The sequence below is a fragment of the Rana temporaria genome, chromosome 4 (assembly GCF_905171775.1).
Source record: "Rana temporaria chromosome 4, aRanTem1.1, whole genome shotgun sequence".
Classification (NCBI taxonomy): domain Eukaryota; kingdom Metazoa; phylum Chordata; class Amphibia; order Anura; family Ranidae; genus Rana; species Rana temporaria.
The window spans coordinates 311,486,122-311,511,451 of record NC_053492.1 but is presented as its reverse complement, the minus strand read 5'-3'; the positions used below and the strand labels follow the sequence as shown (position 1 = coordinate 311,511,451).

The following is a 25,330-nucleotide window of genomic DNA, read 5'->3' as shown; positions in this document are numbered from 1 at the left end:
TAGAAACCATTAAAGGTTCAACTGATGTGAGAAAAACCAAAAGTTAAGCATTCAACTCATACTGTAGCAATACCTATATATTATTCTTAAAATATAAGTTTTGCAAGTATAACTCACCTAACATAATATATAAAGCTTTTTTTACATGGACTTCAGCTTGTATAAAAGCAATGGGCCAAATCTTCAAAGGAGATACGCAGGCGGAACTGCTGTTCAGCCTGCGTATCCCTGTGGCTATCTTTGGAAACGATCCTCAGAAGGATTTTTCCAAAGATAGGCATAAGATCCGACATCTGTAATAGATTTAGGCCCCATACACACGGGAGGATTTATCCGCGGATACGGTCCAGCGGACCGTTTCCGCGGATAAATCCTCTCGAGGATTTCAGCAGATTTTAATGCGATGGAGTGTACTCACCATCGCATTGAAATCCGCGCCGAAATCCTCTGGCGATGACGTGTCGCGCCGTTGCCGCGATTATGACGCGGCGACGGGCGCGACGCTGTCATATAAGGAATTCCACGCATGCGTTGAATCATTGCGAAGCATGCGGGGGATCCCTTCGGACGGATGGATTCGGTGAGTCTGTACAGACCAGCGGATCCATCCGTTGGGATGGACTTCAGCAGATGGATTTGTTGAGCATGTCAGCAAATATTCATCTGCTGGAAATCCATCCCAGGGGAGATTTATCCGCGGATAAAGATCCGCTGGCGTGTACACACCATAGGATCTATCCGCTGAAACCCATTTGCTGGGATTTATCTGCGGATGGATTCTATGGTGTGTATGGGGCCTAAGGCCTTGTACTCACGGCAGGACATGTCCGATGAAAACGGTCTGCAGACCGTTTCCATCAGACATGTCTGGCCGGGGACTGCCCGGGGACTTCTGTTCGATGGCTATACACACCATCGAACAGAAGTCCGCGCGTAAACAATACGCGGGGCGTGTCCGCGGTGTCGCCACGTCGATGACGCGGTGTCGCCGCGACAATGATGCGGCGACGTGGGCGGCCTGCCTTTAAAATGCTTCCACGCATGCGTCGAAGTCATTCGACGCATGCGAGGGATGGCGGGCGGCAGGACATGTACGGTAGGTCTGTACAGACGACCGTACATGTCCGGGCGGACAGGTTTCCGGACTGTTTTAAAGCAAGTCCAGGAAACAGTTGTCCGCTGGAAACCTGTCCGATCCGCCCGAAAATGGTCCGCTCTGGCCAACACACGGCCAAACATGTCTGCTGAAACTGGTCTGCGGACCAGTTTCAGCAGACATGTTTGGTCGTGAGTACGGGGCCTCACACTGTCGGATCTTAGGATGCAGTACCGCATCCGCTGCTGGGGGCATTTCGAGTCGAAATGCAGCTTTGCGTATGCAAATGAGTACTTAGGCAGATCCACAAAGCTTTTTAGCTTTGTGTTTTCTGCGTAAGTTACGTTTTGCATGCGTAAAACTAGGGATGCTTTTACAAGGCCTAAACTGTTTAGACCTTGTAAAAACAAACCTTTTTTTCGATCGCCGCGTTTTTTTTAAAATTTAGAATTTTTTTTCCCGGCGCGTATTTTTTTTTTTACCCGACGCAACTTTATTGTCCCGTCGCGATCCACAAAGCCCGGCGTAAAGTACGTTTGCGCGATGCACGTCGGGAAAAATTACGTCACACGCATGCGCCGAACGTCCGGCGCGGGAGCGCGCCTCATTTGAATAGGAATCGCCCCCTCGATCAGACGACCGCCTTGCGACGGAGGCACTTAAGTTACACGGCGTGTAATTTCTAGGTAAGTGCTTTGTGGATCGGGCACTTAGGTAGAAATTTAACGCCTGTGTAACTTAACTGCTGAAAGTTAAGTTAGGCAGCTTTTTTGAGGATTTGGCCCAATGTGACCAGCAAGCTTTTACAAAGTATTTGTATAGCTTTCGGCAAGTTTTGTTGAAGCTTTTAAAGTACCATTCAACACAAATTAGAAAAATGATGATCACACACCCTAATGTGAGTACTGATTGCCACTTTAATCAAGCTGCTAGCAGGCTTCATCACTACTTGAAGCTTGTTGAAAGCCTGCTAGCCACTTGTTTAACCACTTAAGCCCCAGACCATTTTGTAGCTAAAGGACCAGGCCCCTTTTTGCGATTCGGCACTGCGTCGCTTTAACTGACAATTGCGCGGTCGTGCGACGTGGATCCCAAACAAAATTGGCATCCTTTTTTCCCCAGAAATTTAACTTTCTTTGGTGGTATTTGATCACCTCTGGAGTTTTTATTTTTTGCACTATAAAGAAAATAGAGCGACAATTTGGAAAAAAGTGCAATATTTTTTACTTTTTGTTATAATAAATATCCCCCAAAAATATGTAAAAAAATATGTTTTCCTCACTTTAGGTCGATACGTATTCTTCTACATGTTTTTGGTAAAAAAAAAATCGCAATAAGCATTAATTGATTGGTTTGCGCAAAAGTTATATAGGTAGATTCACAAAGAGTTAGGCCGGCTTATCAGTAGATAAGCCGGCCTAACTCAGAATCTACGCCGACGGATGTTTAAGCGTATGCTCAAACACAGATACGCTTAAACATATCTAAGATACGACGGCTTGCGCTGTCCTATCTTAGATTGCAATATTTTTGATGGCCGCTAGGTGGCGCTTCCATTGCGGTCGGCGTAGAATATGTAAATGAGGGGATACGCCGATTCACGGACGTACGCCAGGCCGATGCAGTACTTTTACGCCGTTTACGTAAGAGATAGGCCGCGTAAAGCTAGAGCTAGGCTCTAGTGGAATAGTAATGTCAAGTATGGCTGCCGTTCCCGCCGCGAAATTCAAAATTTTTACGTCGTTTGTGTAAGTCGTCCGTGAATCGGGATTTACGTCGTTTACGTCCACGTCGAAATCAATAGGCCCGTACGGCGTACTTAGCCGCAATGCGCACTGGGAAATGTAGGCGCCCGGCACATGCGCAGTTACAAAAAACGTCAAAAACGTGAGGTCAAGCCTCATTACCATACAACACGCCCCCCTCAAACCCATTTGAATTAGGCGCCCTTACGCCTGCCGTGTTTACACTACGCCGCCCTAAGTAAGGAGGTAAGTGCCTTGAGAATCATGTACTTGCCTCTCTTACTTAAGACGGCGTAGTGTAAACACGCTAGGCTACGCCGCCTTAGATTTGCGCGCCCCTACCTGGATCTACCTATTAGTGTCTACAAAATAGGGGATAGTTTTATGGCATTTTTATTAATATTTTTTTTTTACTAGTAATGGCGGCGATCAGCGATTTTTATCGTGACTGTGACATTATGACGGACACTTTTGACACTATTTTGGGGCCATTGTCATTTTTACAATGATCAGTGCTATAAAAATGATCACTGAAGGGGTTAAGTGTTTCCTAGGGAGTGATTACTACTGTGTGGGGGCGTGGCTTGGCGTGTGACGTCACTGATCATCGTTCCCTATGATAGGGATAAGCAGATCAGTGACACTCACACTAGGAAGAAGGGGGAAAGGTTTGTTTACACTTACCTCTCCCTGCTCTTCAGCTCTTTGACCCAATCGCGGGACACCGGCGGCGATAGGGTCCGCGGAGCTCAGGACCAGGTCGCGAGCGCGCCCCACGGCTTGGCTCTTAAAGGGCAACGTACCTGTATGTGCTTATGCCCAGCCGTGCCGCTCTGCGGACGTATATCAGCATGGGGAAGTCCTTAAGTGATTAAAGTCACCATCAGCACTCCTATTAGGATCTGTGTTCAACGCTTACACACTCGAGTTGAATGATGCTTTAAAAGCTACATCAAAGCTTACCGAAAAATCTGCTAATGCTTTGTAAAATCTTGCTGTTCACAATGCTCATATATAAGCTGAGGCCCGTGTGAAACAGGGCTACCTCCTTTGTCAGCTCCTTCCATGCTTATCTATGAACATTAGTATGGAATTTAAATGTTCTGTGTCTTACAGCTTTAATCTACACTTCTGTGGTGGAACATTGATTGATCGTGAATGGGTTGTCACAGCGAAACACTGTTTAGATCGGTAAGGATAGTATTTATGGTTAAAGTGACCCATGCGCATATGTTTAACCACTTTAATACCAGGCACTTTCCCCCCTTCCCGCCCAAGCCAATTTTTGCACTTTGAATTGCACAGTCATGCTACACTGTACCCAAACTGGATTTTTATAATTTTGTTCCCACAAATAGAGCTTTCTTTTGGTGGTATTTGATGTCCTCTGTGGTTTTTATTTTTTGCTAAACAAATAAAAAAAGACTGAAACATTTGAAAAAAAAAAGATTTTCTTTTGTTTCTGTTATAAAATGTTGTAAATAAGTAAGTTTTCTCCTTCACTGATGGGCACTGATAAGGCGGCACTGACAATGGGCACTGATAGGTGGCACTGATGGGCATTGATAGGCGGCACTGATGGGCACTCATGGGTGGCACTGATAGGCTGCACTGATGGGTACTTATGGGTGGCACTGATAGGCAGCACTGCTGGGCACTGATAGGCAACACTGCTGGGCACTGATACATGGCACTGATAGGCATCCCTGGTGGCACTGATTGGCAGCTGCCTGGGCACTGATTGGCATATTCCTGGTGGCCCAGTGTGGGTGGCCATCCCTGGTGGCATACTGGTGGTCTTGGGCAGGCATCCGAGGGGGGGCTGCACTGATAAACAATCAGCACAGTGAGGAGAGCAGCTGATTGGCTCTCCTTTACTTGCGTCTGTCAGACGCGAGTGAGGAAAAGCCGATTAACAGCTCTACCTGTTTATATCATGATCAGCCGTGATTGGACATGGCTGATCACGTGGTAAAGAGCCTCCGTTAGAGGATTGAGATTGAGGTCTGGGCTCTGGCTAGATCAGGGGTACCCAACCTTTTGAAGAGCGAGGGCCACTTAAGCGACTTGAAAGCAGCCCAGTAATCACTGCTGATCAGATTTGCCCATATATACACTGATTTTTGTAATACATGGAGTTGAGCGGTCACCTGGATGTACGGGTTCGGCCGAACTTCGGAAAAAAGTCCGGACCCGAACTTGACCTCCAACCCAAACCCCATTGAAGTCAATGGGGAACCAAACTTTTCAGTACAAAAATGTCTCTAAAACACTAAGGGAAAGGGCTAGAGGGCTGCAAATGGCAGCAAAATGTCGGTAAGAGCATGGCAAGTACTCTGAAAATAAATGTAGATAGGGAAATAACTTAAAATAACATAAAAAATATAAAAAAACAAAAAATAATAATCTTGACCTAGGAGGACAAGGTCCATATGGAGTAGGAGGTTGAGGTGGCGGTGGATGTGGCGGTGTAGGTGGAAGCGGCAGTGGAGATTTTGCCTGTTATCGCACACCACCAGGCCCGGCTTGAGGCTCACTGATGCCAACCACTCATCGGTCTGTTGTTCCATGTCCCTCCACAACTCCTGCGTGGTGTGGGGTTTTTCCCCCAAACAGGAAAGTTTTAAAACTGCCTGCTGGCGTTTACCCATGGCTGTGCTGAAGTTGGTGGTGAATGTGTTACGCTGACCGGATGAGGAGGCGGTAGAGGATGAGGAAGCGGAGTAGGAGGTAAACTGAAGCGCTCATTTTGAGAACGTTTATGCCTCGCTTCAGCCTCTGATTGCACAGCGTGCAAACCACTCGTGTCTTCAGCACATTGTGTGAAGAACTGCCACGCTAGGGAACTCCTTGGACCTGGCTTTGGTGTGCTCGGTCCCTTGCTGCGTTGGGCAGTAGCAGGCGTACTGTCTAGGGGACAGACGCTCCGCTTTGGCACCCTGCTCCCTCTTCTGCTGTGCTGGTGGCTCTGTGCGACCACCGCCTCTTCCTCTGAACTACATGGGTCACCTGCATGAGGTTGATTCCATGTGGGGTCGAGGACCTCATCGTCCACCACATCATCTTCCACCCAGTCTTCACCACTGCCCTCCTTGTCGGTCTGCACAATTGCGAAAGCAGCAGCAGTTGGCAACTGTGTTTCATCATCATCCGAGACGTGCTGTGATGGTCCCCCCATGTACTCATCTTAAAACATAAGTGGTTGGGCATTGGTGCACTCAATCTCTTCCACTTCTGGGGCAGAGCTAGGTGGATGGCCTTGGGAAAACATGCTAACAGACTCATCAATAAGCAGAAGAGACTGCTGCATGATTTGGGGCTCAGACTGCTTGGCTGATTTGCAAGGGGGTGAAGTGAAAGACTGATGGACATCGGCTGCAGGTGCCAACTCTGATCTTTCAGCACAAGACTGGTTGTGAAGGAACTGGAGGCACTGTCAGCAACCCAATCTACTACCGCCTGTTCTGCTCCTGGCCTCAACATTCGTAGAGCCGGATTAGGCCCCACCAAATACCGCTGCAGGCTCTGTCGCCTACTCGCACCTGAAAAAGATGTTTCACTTGTGCCTATAGCTGGCACAGATCAACCACGTCCTCTCCCTGCAACAGGAGCTCCACCAGCAGCACCACGACCGCGGCCACGTCCCTTATTTGACGTTCTCCTCATATTTCAAGAAATTTAGGATCTTGCCCTAAATGGGTGTTTTTTGAATAGAACAATAGAAGAACACTAGCTAAAGTGTTCATCACACACCTACAGATACTGCAAACACTGGAGGAAAAACTGTAAAATATATATTTTTTCCCTAACTGGATGTTTTTTGAATAGCACAATAGAAGAAAAGTATATAAAGGGTGTATCTCACAGTAACATATGCAGTGCTGGTGTGATATGCAGAGTATCTCACAGGAACATATGCAGTGCTGGTGCAATATGCAGAGTATCTCAGAGGAACCTATGCAGTGCTGGTGCAATATGCAGAGTATCTCACAGGAACCTAGGCAGTGCTGGTGTAATATGCAGAGTATCTCACAGGAAAATATGCAATGCTGCTGCAATTTGATTTGTGAAGCAGGACTGACTCCTATATATTTCTCTCCCTATAAGAACAATCTGGAACCTTTCCCTAAACTATCTAATGCAGAGTGTCTCACAGGAACATATGCAGTGCTGGTGCAATATGCAGAGTATCTCAGAGGAACCTAGGCAGTGCTGGTGTAATATGCAGAGTATCTCACAGGAACCTAGGCAGTGCTGGTGTAATATGCAGAGTATCTCACAGGAACCTATGCAGTGCTGGTGTAATATGCAGAGTATCTCACAGGAAAATATGCAATGCTGCTGCAATTTGATTTGTGAAGCAGGACTGACTCCTATATATTTCTCTCCCTATAAGAACAATCTGGAACCTTTCCCTAAACTATCTAATGCAGAGTATCTCACAGGAACATATGCAGTGCTGGTGCAATATGCAGAGTATCTCAGAGGAACCTATGCAATGCTGGTGTAATATGCAGAGTATCTCACAGGAACCTAGGCAGTGCTGGTGTAATATGCAGAGTATCTCACAGGAACCTAGGCAGTGCTGGTGGAATATGCAGAGTATCTCACAGGAACCTATGCAGTGCTGGTGTAATATGCAGAGTAAGCAATGGAGTAAGGATGAAATGCTCATCTGTCAATCAAGATCCCTGAGCCATGTCAATGGGTGGGAAGGGCTTCGACTGTCACATGTTCTTGTGCATAAATCACAGCCTCTTTGAGTGACTGGGAGGCACTGGTTCAGTGTTCCGCTGCCAGCAGCCTGTCAAAATTCAATAATAGGTTAAAATATGCATTGGCTGGACGCTGCACCTAGTGCTACAGTCATATGCATTCAGGAACGTGCAAATTTCTTTATCGTACACCACGGGACTTTTTTTTTAGAATGTGCTATGGTCAGTCTACCTGGAATACCCCTGATGAAGGGACCCCCAATAAGTCCTGAAACACGTCGGGTGGAACACTGACTACATACATCAGCTCAATTTTATATTGCTGTTTTTATGACAAGTTTATTGTTGGTGTCATTCACACCGTAATATTTTTATAAGTTTCATTAAATAATAGTTATTAGTCAAACAATTTGCTTACATTATTCATTATTTGTGTTGCCTAAAAAGTCCCTTAAAATCTTATGTTGGGGATATTTGCTTCTGTGTTGGACACTCTGGGCCATATTCTCAGAAGAGTTACGACAGAGTATCTCGGGAAACTCCGTCGTATCTCTGGGCCATATTCTCAAAAGAGTTACGACGGAGTATCTCAGGAAACTCCGTCGTATCTCTGTTTTTTGACCCGCATATCTATGCGAGTGATTCCTAGAATCATTTTTGCATAGATACGCTGTAGATCCGACAGGTGTAAGTCACTTACACTGTTGGATCTTAAATGTAATTCGCCGCCGGCCGCTAGGTGCCGTTTACGTTCAGGTCTCATTTGTTTATGCAAATGAGCCTGATACGCCGATTCCCGAACGAAATCGCGTCGCGTAACCATCCCTTACGTTGTTTGCGTAAGCGTAAGGTTACCCCTGCTATATGAGGGGTAACCTTACGCCAGTCCGACGTATGCCATGTTAAGTATGGCGTCGGGTCCACGTCATCTTTTCCCGTCGGGTACGTCGTTTTCGTAAGTCGTTCTGGAATACGACTTTACGTCAATGACGCACACGTCGGCGTCATTGACGTTTTCCGCCGAGTACTGGAGCATGCGCACTGGGCTATTTTTAGCCCGCGCATGCGCAGTTCGATCGGCACAGGGGCGCGCTTAATTTAAATATAAGCCGCCCCTTTGAATTACGCAGGGATACGCCGGGCCTTTTACACTACGCCGCCGCAAACTACGGAGCAAGTGTTTGGGGAATACAGCACTTGTTCCTGTAAGTTGGGGCGGCGTAGTGTAAATAGCTTACGCGACGCCGCCGCAGGATCTTAGAGAATCTGGCCCTAAGTCTTTACATAATGGGTTATATGCTCACCAGAGGTGATTGGACACTGGCACAACCAATCAGAGTCAGTTCCCCTCCATATAGCCCCTCCCATCTGGGAAGTACCTCAGTTTTTTCACAGGTGTCTAACGTGTAGGACACGTGGAGAAGTGCTAAGGAAGCTCTGCTAAAATAGACCCTTCGTGGCTAAGGAGCTATGCCTTTTTTGGATCCATCCAAGAGGCTATGAAGCTATGCCAAAACTCAAAACTGGAATGGATCCGGGCCTCTTGCAAGAGGCGTAAAAAAAATATAATTTTATTAGATCAGAAAACACAATAAAAAATTAAAAATGGTGACGACCATACATAGCACCAATACAATGATCCCGGAGGGGGAAAATTAATGGGTTGAAGGTCACGACATTGAACTTTACTAGTTTCGCGGCGAAGGCCGCTTCATCAGAAGCATGTCTGGAAGGAACCCGCAGGAGAGAGAGGCGGGGATCACCAAATAGCGTCCCATATATCGGCCAGGAGGCAGGCAAATGGGGAGATATCTTGAATGTGAGAGGGTAAATGGTGCAAAAGGGGTGCTCCAGATAGTGGAGCCCAGCTTGAGTATGTGTTGGGAACACATGTTTGGGAGGTTGATAACCAAATATGACGGAGGGGTGGCGTCAAGGTAATGAAGCCAGCCAATGACACTGTGGACTGGGTACTGGGTCCACAGCAATTCACAGATGCCGCATCGCGGGATTGCTGTGGATCTACCCAGTCCACAGTGTCATTGGCTGGCTTCATTACCTTGACGCCATCCCTCCGTCATATTTGGTTATCAACCTCCCAAACACGGCTTCACCGAGCCAATATGTGTTCCCAACACATACTCAAGCTGGGCTCCACTATCTGGAGCACCCCTTTTGCACCATTTACCCTCTCACATTCAAGATATCTCCCCATTTGCCTGCCTCCTGGCCGATATATGGGACGCTATTTGGTGATCCCCGTCTCTCTCTCCTGCGGGTTCCTTCTAGACATGCTTCTGATGAAGCGGCCTTCGCCGCAAAACTAGTAAAGTTCAATGTCGTGACCTTCAACGACAAGTCCATTGGTCAAAACTCCATGCATACTCAGAATCAAGTCGACGCATGCTCGGAAGCATTGAACTTAATTTTTTTTCAGCACGTCATAGTGTTTTACGTCACCGCGTTTGGACGCGATCAGATTTTTAACCAATGGTGTGTAGGCAAGACTGATGAAAGTCAGCTTCATCAGATATCTGATGAAAAAATCCATTGGATTAGAATCCATCAGATATCCGATCGTGTGTACAGGGCTTTAGTCTCTGTGTCCCGTGGTGTACTCCAAGAAAAGGATTTTACAGGTAAGCTGTCTAAAAATCCTATTATTTTGCATTCTGAGCATATGACCCTAAATGCATATAGCCCTAAACACAAGTATTATTCAGTGTAGCGTCCTTTTAATGCATATTTCAGCCCGTCATAGATTTTAACAGGTTGCTGGCATCTATGCTTCCCAGGCAACTGGAAACGTTGGGAATTGAAACCCACAGGGCTAGATTCAGCAAGCATTTACGGCGGCGTATCTCCAGATACGCCGCCGTCATTTCAAATCTGCATCGGCGTATCGCTACGCCGATTCTCCAAGGCAGATACGTCCAAAAAATAGGCTTCCTCCTCCGACGTAACTTGAATGCGGCGGCGTATAATTGTGTACATTTTTATGCTGGCCGCTAGGGGCACTTCCGTTGTTTTCGGCATAGAATATGCAAATTACCTAGTTACATCCATTCACAAACGTACGTGCGCCCGGCGGTAGTTTTTTACGTCGTTCGCGTAAGGCTTTTTTTCTGCGTAACGTTGCTCCTGCTTATATGAGGCTCACGCAATGTTAAGTATGGACGTCGTTCCCGCTTCGATTTTTACATTTTTAACGTTGTTTGCGTAAGTCGTTCGCGAATAGGGCTGGACGTAATTTACGTTCACGTCGAAACCAATGACGCCGTTGCGGCGTACTTGGGAGCAATGCACACTGGGATATGTACACGGACGGCGCATGCACCGTTCGTAAAAAACGTCAATCACGTCAGGTCATCACACATTAACATAAAACACGCCCCCTTCCACATTTGAATTACGCGCGCTTACGCCGGCCCCATTTACGCTACAATACGCTGCGCCGCTGTTAAAATGCGCGCCCCTACCTGAATCTAGCCCACAGTGATTAAACACCCAGTGTGCATCTGTAGCCTAATGCCGTGTACACACGACCATTTTTCATGACGAGAAAAATTCAATTTTTTAAATTTGACGTTAAAAAACGGCCGTGTAGTAGGCTCCAGAGCATTTTTCTCGACGAGAAAAATGTCCATTAAAAATTTAGAACCTGCTCTATTTTTTCTCGTCGTTTTTCACGTCGTTGTTTTTCTCGTCATGAAAAATGGTTGTGTGTATGCTTTAACGACAGGGAAAAAAACGCACATGCTCAGAAGCAAGTTATGAGATGGGAAATTAACATAATCAGCCCAAAGGGTGGCGCCATTCGAATGGAACTTCCCCTTTATAGTGCCGTCGTACATTTTGTACATCACCGCGCTTTACTCAAGCATTTTTTATCACGATCGTGTGTAGGCAAGGCAGGCTTGAGAGAAATCACGTTGAGAAAAACGTGTGTACGCGGCATAAGAAATATATAATAAGCACATTATTGTACATCGTTTAGGCGAGTTTAGAAGAGTTTTGCATTTTTCTGCCAAAAAGCTCCAATCAGAAATGCAAACCAAAAGGGTTTTCTTTCCTGCCTCTAAACGCTGAGCTTAATATATGCCTGTAGTTGTCCTAATGTGCATGGACACATAGGGTAACATTGAGCTGCTTCTACAAGCAGAATACAAAACTCCTGTAATAGCAGTGATTTTTAAGCCAGTGTGCATGGAGTCCTAAGAGGAAATATGATTGCAATATACAAACCTGTGAATAGTGACTCTAGCATTGGGAGTAGGGGTGCCGAATTTAATCGCTGCATCAATGCATCGCGATTTGGGGGCCCCTGATGCGGCATCAATGCATGCGACCGTCAAAATCTATGTCGGGTGTGACATAATCTCGACTTGCCCCGCCCCTCCCGTGGATCAGTTCCAAAGATAGAAACAGGGATACGACGGCATATCAGTAGATATGCCGGCGTATCCCTTTTGTGGATCTGGCCCACTGTGTGCAAGAGAAATGACTGCCTATGTCACATTTACACTCTGATGCCGCGTACACACGACCGTTTTTCACGTTGTCGTTTTCACATCGTGAAAAATTATCGTGTGTAGGCTTTAACGACGGGAAAAAAACATGCATGCTCAGAAGTAAGTTATGAGACGGGAGCACTCGTTCTGGAAAAACGAGCATTTGTAATGGAAACAGGGCTGGACTGGGACAAAAATTTGGCCCTGGACTTCATCCAGACTGGCCCACTTTAATTCAATAAAATGCTGCCCCCACCCCCTGAAAAATCACGCCCACCAAAAGGCCCCTACATCCATTATTGTATATCATGAGAGGGTGAGAGAGAGGGGAATGAGAGAGAGAGAGGGAGGGTTGAGGGAAAGGGGGTGAGAGAGGGGGTGAGTGTAAGAAAAAGAGAGTGAGTGAGTGTAAGAAAAAGAGAGTGAGTGTAAAAGAGAGGGGGTGAGTGTAAGAAAAAGAGAGTGAGTGTAAAAGAGAGGGGTGAGTGTAGGACCCCTTTTTACACTGAGGCGTTTTTTAGGCACTTCTGGGCTAAAAATAGCGCCTGTAAAGCGACTGAAAAACGCTTCCGCTGCAGCCCCAGTGTGAAAGCCTGAGTGCCAGGGCATTAAAAAAAGTCCTCCAAGCAGCATCTCTGTTTTAAAAAATGGCCCACTGAGCCATCGGCCCACCGGGAAACTCCCTGTAGTCCCTATGGCCAGTCCATCCCTGCATGGAAATAGTACATTTGTCACGCTGTAACAGACTGAAAAGCATGAAGACTGAAAAGCGCAAATCGTCTCTCACCAAACTTTTACTAACACAAAATCAGAAAAAGCAGCCCGAAGGGTGGCGCCATCTGAATGGAACTTCCCCTTTATAGTGCCGTCGTACGTGTTGTATGCCACCCTGCTTTGCTCCAGCATTTTTTTTTTATCGATCGTGTGTGTGCAAGGCAGGCTTAGACAAGAATAACGTGGACATTTTTTTTTTCTAGAACAAGAAAAACAGTCGTGTGTATGAGGCATGAGCCTCACACTGCAACATCTTTCCGGTGTTGAAACTTGAACAGTTCAGGGCTCAGCATGGAGGAAAGGAGTATTAGTTGATCGCAGTGGGAATATGATTAAAATAATTTGAGGTGGCTTATGTTTAATATTTTTAATAAATCACAACTGAAATGGTCTGCACAGCAATTTTAAAATTGTTACTAAATAAGTTTGTGATGCTGCTTGAATGTCTGGGAAAAAGTGCACCGCTTGTTGTCATCGAGGGACTGATTTGGCAAACACTATTTGGTGTTTTGTACACAAAGATAAATGATGCCGTGCATACACAGAATTAGCGATAATTATGGTCATTATTTCAAATACAGTACAACTTATATTATTTAACATACCAGAATAATACATTGCTAATAAATAGACTTGTGTCCACTTTTTTTATACAGTTCCAGCAAACCAGCATATTACAAAATACATCTTGGAATCCATAAAGAAGTAAGCAATGAACCATCCAAGCAAGTCAGAGATGTTGAAAAGCTGTTCCTGGAACCATCAAATGCAGATATAGCTCTATTGAAGCTGAAAAGGTAATTAATTGCCTTAAATATTTTTGTTCATATAGGCAGTTTTGGAATGCAGTCATAGGTGTGCAAACCGGGTTATCACTATGTGCACGCCTAATACTCCGTGCAACATACATAGAGTCATACATAGAGTGGCTGAGGAGGGGGCCAGCGCTCCCACAGAAAGGAGTGATGAAGCACCAAAACTGCAGAGTGGCAGTGTGTGTCGGGTGCTGGAACCCCCTCCAATATACCAGAACCTGGCACAGGAAGGAAGACTGCACTGTGGCTGGCAGGGCTTTTTTTTTAGTAGGAACTTCTTCCACCTCAAGCACTGGCCCCTTGCATCGGCACACACAAAACCCTCCCTGCTCTGCATATATAACAGAGGAGGGGTATGTACACAGCTGCTCTAGCCTCAGGCCTGCAGCATCTCCAGAAGCCCAAACCAGCAGCCTGACCACTGTAAGTTGTAGATTCTCTTCTCTGTGAGGGAGGGTGAGTCTAAGGAGAGCTCTGTACTGGACAGGGAGGAGAAGAGAGCTCTGTACTGGAAGGGGAAGAGAGCTCTATACTGAAAGAAGATAATTTTTTCTTGGGGAGAAATTTGAGGGGAGAGCTCTGTACTAGGGGGAAGGAGGGGGGTTGTAAACTGGCCTGTGAGATATGCACGCCGAAACTCTGCATTCAGTACATAGCGCAACTCCTGGACTTTGTATGTAGTGCAATGCTCAACCCTGCACTCTGCAGAACCCTGCGCTCCTCTGTATGTAGTGCCATCTCATAACCCTAGAACCTGCACGTAACACAGCACCTGGTACGCAATGCACTCCTGAACTTTGTACATAGCGCATGCTTGAACTCTGTACATAGTGCACTCATGAACCCTGCACTCTGTACATCGTTTACCCCTGAACGGCAATTAGAAATGTAAATAAAAAGTGTTTGGGAGTGTGTTTATTAGGGGGGGGGGATGTGGGTGTTGTGGGGAAGTGTAGTGACATGTGTTTGTTGAACTTTTACGGGCCGAATTTAAAGTGAAAGTGTTTTTTGTGAAAACGAGCCGCTACGCCGGCAAGTACATATAAACCTGCGGGAGGTTTATTTGAGTACTGCGCATGCGTGAGCGGGAAATTCGGGGACTTACGCATGCTGCTTCACTACGCCGGCAAAATATTGGTGCATGTGAATGCCTGAATCTTTTTTTTAGCTTACGCTGACCATGAAGGGGAACTCCGCGACAAATTTCAAAGAACAAATTACGTGGGTTCCCCTCCAGGGGCACATCAGGCCCTTAGGTTTGGTCTGGATAGTAAGGGGGAAAACCTACGCCGAATAAAACGGCATGGGGGTTCCCCCAATATCCATACCAAACCCTTATCCGAGCACGCCACCTGGCCGGACAGGAATGGGGGTGGGGACGAGCGAACGCGCCCCCTCCTGAGCCGTACCAAGCCGCATGCCCTCAACATGGGGGAGTGTGTGCTTTGGGGCAGGGGGGCACCCCAGATGCTGGCCCCCCACCCTATGTGAATGAGTACCCCATCGTACCCCTACCCATTCACCTGGGGGAAAAATGTAAAGTTAAAAAAACACACTACACAGATTTTTGAAGTAATTTATTAGTCAGCTGGGGGGGTCTTCTGCCGGCCCCCCCTTTGTTCTTTAAGCTCTTTTACAAAGGGGGGGTAGGCCCGGTCTTCTCTGTTCCCTCTTCTGCCGGGCCGGGTCTTCTTCTCCGCTGTCTTCTCTCTTCCCCTTCTGCCGGGCTCCACCGCGGGGGCCGGGTCTTCTCTTCCAGCGATGTTGACACGACGAGCTCTCCCGCTGTAATGCCGTCTGAGCGTTGTGCAATGACTTATTTAGGCATGGGGCGTGGCCCCCGGGTGACGCCAACCGGCGACCCCACCCTTTGTTACATCACTTTTCCATCATGCCCCGGGAATGTGATGTAACAAAGGGTGTGGTCGCCGGTTGTTTTATTAATTTTTTGGAGACAACTTTAAGGGCCTTCTGCCTGTGATCTGAGGTCTATCTAATTTCTGAGCAAGATCTCTCCAAGGGCTTTTTGCTAGGCTCTCAGGCCTATGCTACAAAAATGGCCAATTGCCATCCCACCACACGAGAGGGAAGACAAAATTCTTCACTATGAGAAGTTGTTTTTAGGGGGCTTGTACAAAGCCTTTTTTGATGATGACAGGGATGCCTCTGTTACCTGTTGCAACTGTTACCCAAGGTAAATAAGCAGGTAACAGCAGTAGCAACATTAGCATCAGAGCAATGTGTGGTGACCGGGGAGGGTGAGTCCCACGGCCACACACATGCGCTTGATGGTTAGCTACTTGGTTCTTGGGGCTAGGAGCCCAGGGTCAGGTGGTATTAACCCTTAGTGAGGGCCAGATGGTATTAACCCTCTCTGTCACGTGACGCCACTGTAGTCTTAGTATACCCCGGGAAACTACAGCTCCAGGGGCCTCCGTATCCCCGCTAGTTAGGATGGTAATAACACAGTCCACAACAGGGGGTTAAAACAACAAAGGCTTTACTGGCATGAAGGCAGGTGTCAAAATCTTCACAGCTTTAAACAGAGTGTCAAAATGTTCTGCAGGCAGTCTCTGGATCACACAGCTGATAATGCTTGAGCTTAGTTGATTATATACTGTATATACTCGGCTGCAAAAGCCGGATAGTAATTCAGGGCCTATGCTTAACTAGGCTGAAAAATAGATACACTTACTGAAGTGTCTGTAGACTTGAGGCTTTTTGCCGGAATAACGGATTGATCCGATAAATGAGCTGAAGTACTGGTTCTGTAATGTTTAGGGATACTCCACTCTTTGCTGTATTTTCTCCTGGAGGCTTCGGGCCTGCACTGCCTCTCCTCTGACTGTGTTTGGCTCTGCTAGGAACTGTGTGAAGCATTAGACTGGCTTAAACAGGAAGTACAATCCCTTATAAGGGCCTGTTTAGACTGAAGCCTATTGGTTGAGAGCTGTGGATCATAGAGACTGACCTGTAGTATAACACAACACAATAAGGTATTGTCTAGCATTCAGTCCTCCCGACTCTAATACACATGAACATGAGATGGTAATACACTCTGACTGAACATGAGATGGCTGGCTAAACCCCTTAAAGCTATACACACCTAATAAACGTATTATCAACCATAACAGTATAAATCACATCATAACTAGCTGAGTCCCTGCAGGGGAGACCCCACAAGCCGAGGGCCTCAATCTGACAGGGCCTACAGCAAATACCTGTACTGGGACACCACAAATGTGTTGCAAAGTTTATTCAAGCAACACAAAGCAGGCATGGCACTCCATAGCATTAGAATGCACAGTTTCTTTTATGATGGTCAGCGAGTATGTTGGTACCAGTTTGAATACTAACATCTTCAGAGGTTAAAAAGGACAACTGGGTGGCCAGAGCTTGAAAAACATGCACTGGAGGTGCTGGCTTTCTTTCTGCAAATGTCTTATCAGAAAGGGTATTTAAAGGAACACTAAAGGTTCGTTTTTTATTAGATCAATTGTCTGCTGTAAGCTAGAGCACCTAAATATCACTTACCCCGTTTTTCCTTTTGACCTCCAAAACACAGTAATCCAGGTTTGAAAATGCCATTTTCTGTCACTCCTCTTCTTGCTTTCCACCAGCATCTGAGCCGTTTTGCATGGTGGAAAGCAGAATGTGCTCACCCCCTCCCTAGGACTACAGCCCTGCGTGAAGATGCTCTCTTATCCCTCACAGGCATGGAGGCTAAGCCTAATGGGAACTGTAGTTCCCATTAGGCCGTGATGTAGCAAGAATGAATGCGCACCGCAAACCAGGAAGTCAGTGAGAATAATGATTCAGAAGTTACGGAGGTGAATAAAACAGCTCGATTTCAACAGGTATCAAACTAGTTATAATGCAAAACATTACTTTTTACTTTATCAGCTACTGTCAGACTTTAATTTAATAGGAAAATATTTTTGTCTTTACAACCCCTTTAACGCAGCTGCATGGGTGGTGATTGACAGATGCATCTGTATATCCACGGGCAATAGTGATTGCCTGAACTGTATCAAAATTAACCATGCTTCGATCACAGATGCCTTCTACATTTCCCTGGCAATTTCTGCCTGCAGTCGAGTTTCTTTGTCTGAGACAGAGTATATATTTACAAAATTAAGAACACACACTGTTCCTGCCAGATAGCGGTGCTACTGCTGTTATTGCTGTCTTCATAATGCTATCACTACAGTGTATCTGTAATGATTCCAATTTCTAAATGAATGGTATCACTATCCACCAGTCTGTGTCTACCTAGCCAATTCCTCACACAGCCTACTTTCAACCCACCACCCTCTCTTGCCCCCCCACCACAAAAATAAAATGAAACAAAAAACATTTAAAGCAATACATTACAAATAAAAAGCTACACTTTAAAATATTGACATATAACCTTTTAGCTGAAATGTCAGCTCACTGGTGCTCCTGTCCAAATGTGGCTGAAAAACGGTACCTGAGGGATGACACAAATTTTTCCAGGGCAGCTATTTGCTATGGCAATATTATGCCATGAAAATGGATACTCTTGCTACTTTTTAACCAGCAAACCCAGAGGAGAGTGTAGTATATGTATTTTGTATGTGACTGACTTTTGGTTAGTGTGTACAGTCTGTCAGACAAAAGCTGGTCTAACGATCGGCTTTTGTCGAAGGGACATGCTGGAAAACCAGCATCTGATCAGTGCTTGCAGCCAATGGCTGCGAGTGTTGATCAGTATATTCTGGCAAGGGAGGATTCTCCTTGCAAAATACAACAGCACAGAGAGGAGATCGCAGCACCAACTGCAATCTGTCAGGTTTTTTTTTTCAACCCACTGGGGGGTTGAAAGAAATTACAAATTTTTATGAATCTCAACCTTGCATGAATTGTACTGATCAGTGTTAAATATTAAATTGTCATTTTGATTAGCCTATATCTATGACCAATGCTAAAATTAGATTTTACTTATAAATTTTAAAATTGTCAATTGGTAGATAAACTAGCTCATATGTTTCTTTTATAGCCCAGCGTTAATCACAGATGAAGTTCTCCCTGTTTGCCTACCACCTGAAAATTATGTGGTGCCTGCCAAGTCTGAATGTTATGTAACAGGATGGGGCGAGACACAAGGTGAGACCAATGTATGATTAGCATATTAAATCTCAATGCTGTTCTATTACACATTTTACTGCGATCACATAAAAAACATACAATAATGCTGTTTGTTCTAAGGCCCCATTCACAGCACCAAGTTCTGGAGCTTTTTTTGTAACTCAAATTGATTAGATTTGCATGTTTTTATCCACAATAAATTGAATGGAAGCATTTTTGTCCATATTCTTGCATTTTGTCGTATGTTTTGCACAATTTTCTGCTCAAATGCAAAAAGATAAAATAAATAATCATAAATAAATAAAATAAATTAATAATATGTAATAAAAAATAAATAACTCCAAACCTTAAAAAAAAAGGTATTTTCCGGCGTATAAGACGACTCGGCGTATAAGACGACCCCCTAATTTTCCAGGAAAAATTTTGGTTTTGGGATATACTCACTGTATAAGACTACCCCCTTTTTTTCCAAGCCCCACTGTGCCATTACATGCCCCCACTGTGCCATTACATGCCCCCACTGTGCCATTACATGCCCCCACTGTGCCATTACTTGCCCCCACAGTGCCATCACATTACATGCCACCACAGTGCCATCACATTAAATGCCACCACAGTGCCATCACATTAAATGCCACCACAGTGCCATCACATTACTTTCCCCCACAGTGCCATCACATTACTTTCCCCCACAGTGCCATCACATTGCATGCCCCCACAGTGCCATCACATTGCATGCCCCCACAGTGCCATCACATTACATGCCCCCACTTTCCCCCCCACTGTGCCATCACTCACGTTTGGCAGGCCGGTGACAGTCTCCGTCTGCTGCGAGCGTCCATGATTTCAAAGCCGCGCGCCGTCTTCTCAGCGTGTCCTGTGATTGGCAGAACACAAATTTTCCCAGTAGCGCCTCTGTTCTATGTTCCGCCAATCACGGATGCCTTCTCATCTCGTCCGAGGATGAGAAGGCATCCGTGATAGGCGGAAAACAGAACAGAGGCGCTGCTGGGAAGATTTCTGTTCCGCCTATCACAGGACAGCGAGGACGCGCTGAGAAGACGGCGCGCAGCTTTGAAATTATGACGATTGCAGCTGCACAGAGACCGTACCCGGCGTATAAGACGACCCCCGACTTTGGATGCAAAAGTCGTCTTATACGCCGGAAAATACGGTAATAAGACAATAAAATATTAACCCCTAACCCAAACCCTAACCTTAACTCTAACCCCTTACCCTAACAAAAAATAATAATAAGTGAATAATAATAAAAAAAAAAGAAAGAAAAGTTGGTGAAAAAGGTAAAAAACTTAGCAACAACTGATGCAACAGATGCTAGTTTTCTCTATTGGCTAATAAAAATTGCCAAGGCCCGAAAATGCTGTGCATTAAAAACGTGCAAAAACTGCTGGAGAGATGATAAAAGATGCTACGCTCAGGTGTGAATGCAGCTACAACAAACATCAGACACATATGTGGTATGGCTGTGATCGTCAGGAGCTACATCATGCCTTTAATTCAGGACACATATTAATTACACAGGTTCTGTGGCAGATTAAGGTGGTAAGTAAACTCACTTGGTGCCTTATCTGCATTAAATCAGCCTCAGAACCTGTTTAATTATTATGTGTTCTGGATTTAAGGGATGATGTGGCAACCCTATCAGGAGCAGGAGAACTTATTCTGGGTTGCTCTTTGGTAGTAGATTATGATAGCAGCAACAATTATACAGCTAAAAACAATTTAACATGTTTTTTTTTTTTTTTTTTTACTATTTTGTGACAGTTTTCCCTTGATAATATTAAAAAAAACTGGAGATATTTGTTAACCATTTATCACCAAAAGAAAGACCATTTTCTCCTGAAAAAAACAAGGTATAATCCACCCGGATACACAAGTAGTTGCGGTGATATGTACAGTTTTACTAACACTTGTCAACGTTGCAAAATTGTGTTTAGGCATTAAGATATGATTTATCCTCAGTCACTAAGGGGTTAAACAAGCTGTTAAATATGTTTGTATAAGCACACAGTACACATATAAAAAGACAGAGTGGTAAATGAGTGAACACACTGGAGTTGTTAGTGGTAAAGGAGTGAACACACTAGAGTTGTTACTGACATACTGAACAATGACATTATTGTCCATGAACAAATAAGCCACAAGCAAGAAACTTATTTTACAGGAGAATAGACTTTATCGTGGCTGCAAACTTCTACGAAAACTGTATATAGCCATTTCTTATAAAGACATTGGCACTGACATCAGCTATCCAATACTCCTTTGTCAGGGGTATCACAGACATCCATTGTTTGGCTATCGTCTTTAGACTAAGAATAATGTTTCCTGGAGAAAGATAGAACTGTATCTATTGAATTCTAGGTTTCCAAATATACCCAAGAGACATCATTATGGGTCAGACTAGCTGATGATCTGTAGCCTACCTTCTGTATTTACAAATGACAGTGCAGCTCTCCTGCAACTTCTACAGAACTCTGCCTACCCCTACATTCAGAGCCGAGACAAGGGAGGAGTAACTGGCCGAGCGCAGTGTGTTTATGGGCAGAAGGGGGCATCGCATGGTGAGCTGCACCATGATCCCCATCTCTTGCCTGGTAGGGGAGAGGCAGAGTTGCAAATGCATGTGCACCCAGTGTGCAAAAATAAAGCCATGACTGTGTCGGCAGCTAAGTGGTGTTTTTCAGAAAGGTAAACATGTAAAAGATAGGGTGGACACCAAAGATGAGAACAGTGGAGACGACATTGTGTGTAGAGGTGGGAGGGTTAAGAGGTTAGAGCTGAGGAGGGGTTTAGAAGTTAGATGTGGATGGGGGCTGAACCCTAAACTCTGTGCATAACGTACTCCTCAACCCTGCACCCTGTGTGTAACTCATTCCTGAACGCTGCAGTCTGTGCATAATACACTCCTGAACCCAGTACTTTGTGCATAATGTATTGCTGAACCCTGCACTCTGCATAATGCACTCCTAATTTATTCCAGGCACTGGTAGTACAGGAGTGCTTAAAGAAGCTGGTTTCCCTGTCATTGAAAATAAAGTATGCAACAGCCCAGAATACCTTAATAACAAAGTGACAAGCAGGGAGCTGTGTGCTGGCAACATCCATGGAGGAATTGACAGTTGTCAGGTAAGATAATATAACCTTTGCTCAGGGAAAGTAATTGTAAATGGCCAACTTTTTTTTTTTTACATAAAATATTTCATAATTACCTGCTCTGTGAAATAGTTTTGCAAAGATCAGCCCTGAACCGCCTCTTCTGAGGGCCCCTGCCAGTGTTCCAGACTCCTCCTCTTTTCAGTGTTCCCCCATAGCAATCCGGTTTCCATGGGGGCACACCTGCAAGCTTGCTCCTGAGTCACGCTGTGTACATCCATGGACAAACACAGTGCAGCAGTGGGAGCCAATGGCTCCCCTGCTGCTGCACAAGTCTGTGTGAGAAGACCTGAAGCTGGGACAGCGCTGGATCTCTGACAGGCTCAGGTACGTGTTTGTGGGGTGATGGGAATTAGTGGGGTGTTTTTGGTTGCCTTATTGCAGGGAATGCATTAAACCAAGGCTTTAGAATACCTTTAAGGTGACAATAGATGGATTGAAATTCAAATGTTTCAGCAGGGACTGGCAGAATTACAATCTACTGTATATGTGGTCACTGCAGTTGAACAGAAATCAATCTATCGGTCAACTTTTTTCAATTGCCCACTCAATCAGTGGCTGCAGCACTGATCTGTGTATTTATACAGCAGGGTAGTCTCCCTGCTGTCAGAATACAATAGAACAGTGAGGAGGATTTCCCATCCACACCAAATGTCTGGATGGGGGAATTGGTTAATTTTTTTTTTCATTTAGCCTGTTGCGTGAGTGAATGAACAAAACTGAACCATAAAGGTATATGGCCAGCTTTGTATGCCCTGTAATTGGTCAAATGTAATGTATATACAAAATGACAACTGTAATTTACCTTCCTATAAAAACAACAAAACAAATAGAAGAAAAATAACATTAATGTCAGTGTTACATATACAGTATACAATACAATTAGAAATATTACTTACAACATTAAATATAAAAAATCATCAAGTTTGGTGAACATTATGCAGATAATTCAATAAAAAGTCCCAAATTGTCATATGTAGTTATAGGGGCCTGACAAATGCCTGGCAAAACAACCCCCAAACATTGGGTAGGGAAGCTGTACTGAACTAAGCAGCATTAGACATTCAACTCAATAGCGTTGGGCTTGCTGGAAAAAGACTGCTTGAACACTGGCCAAAACAATGTAGGTGCCATTTTAATCCAGAACCTATGTGAACATAAAAATGTCACAGGTTTGAAATAAGGACCATTGGAAGAATTGTACACAGCTTTAGTCAATAGAATTCCTAGTGGTCATTTGCAAACTGCAGAATTATTCTACACAGATTGAAAAAATGGATATTACCGCGCTTATCAAAGGAGGGGAAGAAAGAAAAAAAAGGGGGGGGGAATGGAAGTGAGGAGAAGTGGAGGTACAGCTGCGGCACTGAAAGGTGTATCAAACCATAAGCAATTGATAATGGGGAGGGTAGTGCTGCGCTAATCAGTGGTGAATGGATAGGTGAATATGCAGGTGGGGGAAGGGAATGAAAATTTGTATAAATGAAATGAGGAGCAATATAGCCCAAATGGCATCAGCATAAAAATAAATATAAAATGATCAGTGAACAATAACAGTACTGGTGCAAATCATATGACTCCACAGGTTCCTCTTAATGTGATGAAATACACTATAAATAAAGTGATAAGTGGTGCAAAAAAATCCCAAGTAACTGTGCTAGGTGACACTCCTAAACTGGTGATAAACAATCCATCAACAGGGCTTGAAAAATATCAGCAAAAAATAAATATAAATAAAATTTCAAAAGTCCAAGAAGCAAAAAGGATCACTGGATACCCATTCCCCTTCCACTTCATATTGCGGACCCACACTTGCACGTTTGCTTCTTGGACTTTTGAAATTTTATTTATATTTATTTTTTGCTGATATTTTTCAAGCCCTGTTGATGGATTGTTTATCACCAGTTTAGGAGTGTCACCTAGCACAGTTACTTGGGAATTTTTTGCACCACGTATCACTTTATTTATAGTGTATTTCATCACATTAAGAGGAACCTGTGGAGTCATATGATTTGCACCAGTACTGTTATTGTTCACTGATCATTTTATATTTATTTTTATGCTGATGCCATTTGGGCTATATTGCTCCTCATTTCATTTATACAAATTTTCATTCCCTTCCCCCACCTGCATATTCACCTATCCATTCACCACTGATTAGCGCAGCACTACCCTCCCCATTATTCTACACAGATACTTCATCAACTAACCACCAGTGGATGTACACAAATATGGTAGTTCTTGTGTTTTCAACTTTTGGATTTACAACCAAGAGAGCTTCAGGTTTCCAAAGTTGAGCATCTCATTAATGTGCTTTATGTAACAGCAAACGGTAGGATGTTGGTCTGTATCCCTCTAAACAAAGACATAGGAGTTCCTGATTTCTAAAGGCCCCTTGTAAACGGCAGAAACCCCTGCTTGGTGGACTAAACTCAGATTTTATACAGAAGCATTGTTTGTTTTGGTTTCACACAAATGGCAGATTTCTGCCTTTTGTAGCTGCAATTTCTCGACCCTCCAAAGCCAGAACAATTGGGGAAGGGACTGGAAAAACTCCTGCATGACAAAAAAGAGAGGTCATAGAAAGAATTTTTACATCTACATGTTTACTGAAAATTGCAAGTATTTTTTCTTTCTTACAGGGTGACAGTGGAGGACCACTGTCTTGCTTTGATGGGGAAAAGTATGTTTTACAAGGAGTAACCTCGTGGGGTCTTGGCTGTGCTCAGCCCATGAAGCCAGGTGTATATGTACGGGTGTCTCGCTTTATCTCATGGATTGAACAGACAATGAAAGCAAATTAATGCATCAACAGTGCTTATGTTTTATTACAAATGAACAAAAGAGACTGATAAGTATCTCAAATATAACAAAAATAAATATACTTTTTGTCAGTTGGAATAAACTGAATAGTAATCTCATTTATTACATACGTGTTGTTTTCATTTTTATTTCTAAAAGTAGATCTCCAGGTAAAGATAATTGTATCCTTCCAGTTAGGGCAAAAAAGGCAGCTCTTGTTACTCTACATAGCTGATCCCTGGTCCTGCCCTGCATAGATTCACCAATCTAGCACTGCTTCTCTCCAATAGCTCCTGCTGCTGCTAAGCCTCATGTGAAAGATGGAAAAGAAGCGCAGCACTGCTGCAGATGGATACAGCACTGGATCGAGTTCAGGCTCAGGTAAGTATTTAAGGAGGGACTGGTGGGAGCTGAAATTAACCACTTGACCTCCGGAAGGTTTTAATCCCTTCCTGACCAGAGAATTTTTTACTATGTGAAACTGCACTAGGTTAACTGGTAATTGCGCAGCCATGCAATGCTGTACTCAAACAAAATAGATTTTTTTTTCACACAAATAGAGCTTTCCTTTGGTGGTAGTTGATCACCA

General features: G+C 44.6%; 1 protein-coding gene across 1 annotated transcript in view; it reads left to right on the top strand.

Moving 5' to 3' along the window:
- PLG (plasminogen) overlaps positions 1-24,860 on the top strand; it is a 179,833-nt gene extending 154,973 nt beyond the window's left edge. Inside the window, exons 15-19 of the mRNA XM_040350604.1 lie at positions 3,958-4,032; positions 13,498-13,638; positions 18,677-18,783; positions 21,767-21,912; positions 24,582-24,860. Coding sequence (XP_040206538.1) covers positions 3,958-4,032; positions 13,498-13,638; positions 18,677-18,783; positions 21,767-21,912; positions 24,582-24,743 — 631 coding nt within the window. The 3' untranslated portion in view covers positions 24,744-24,860. The remainder of the gene's footprint in view (positions 1-3,957; positions 4,033-13,497; positions 13,639-18,676; positions 18,784-21,766; positions 21,913-24,581) is intronic.
- The last annotated feature ends 470 nt before the right edge of the window (positions 24,861-25,330 follow it).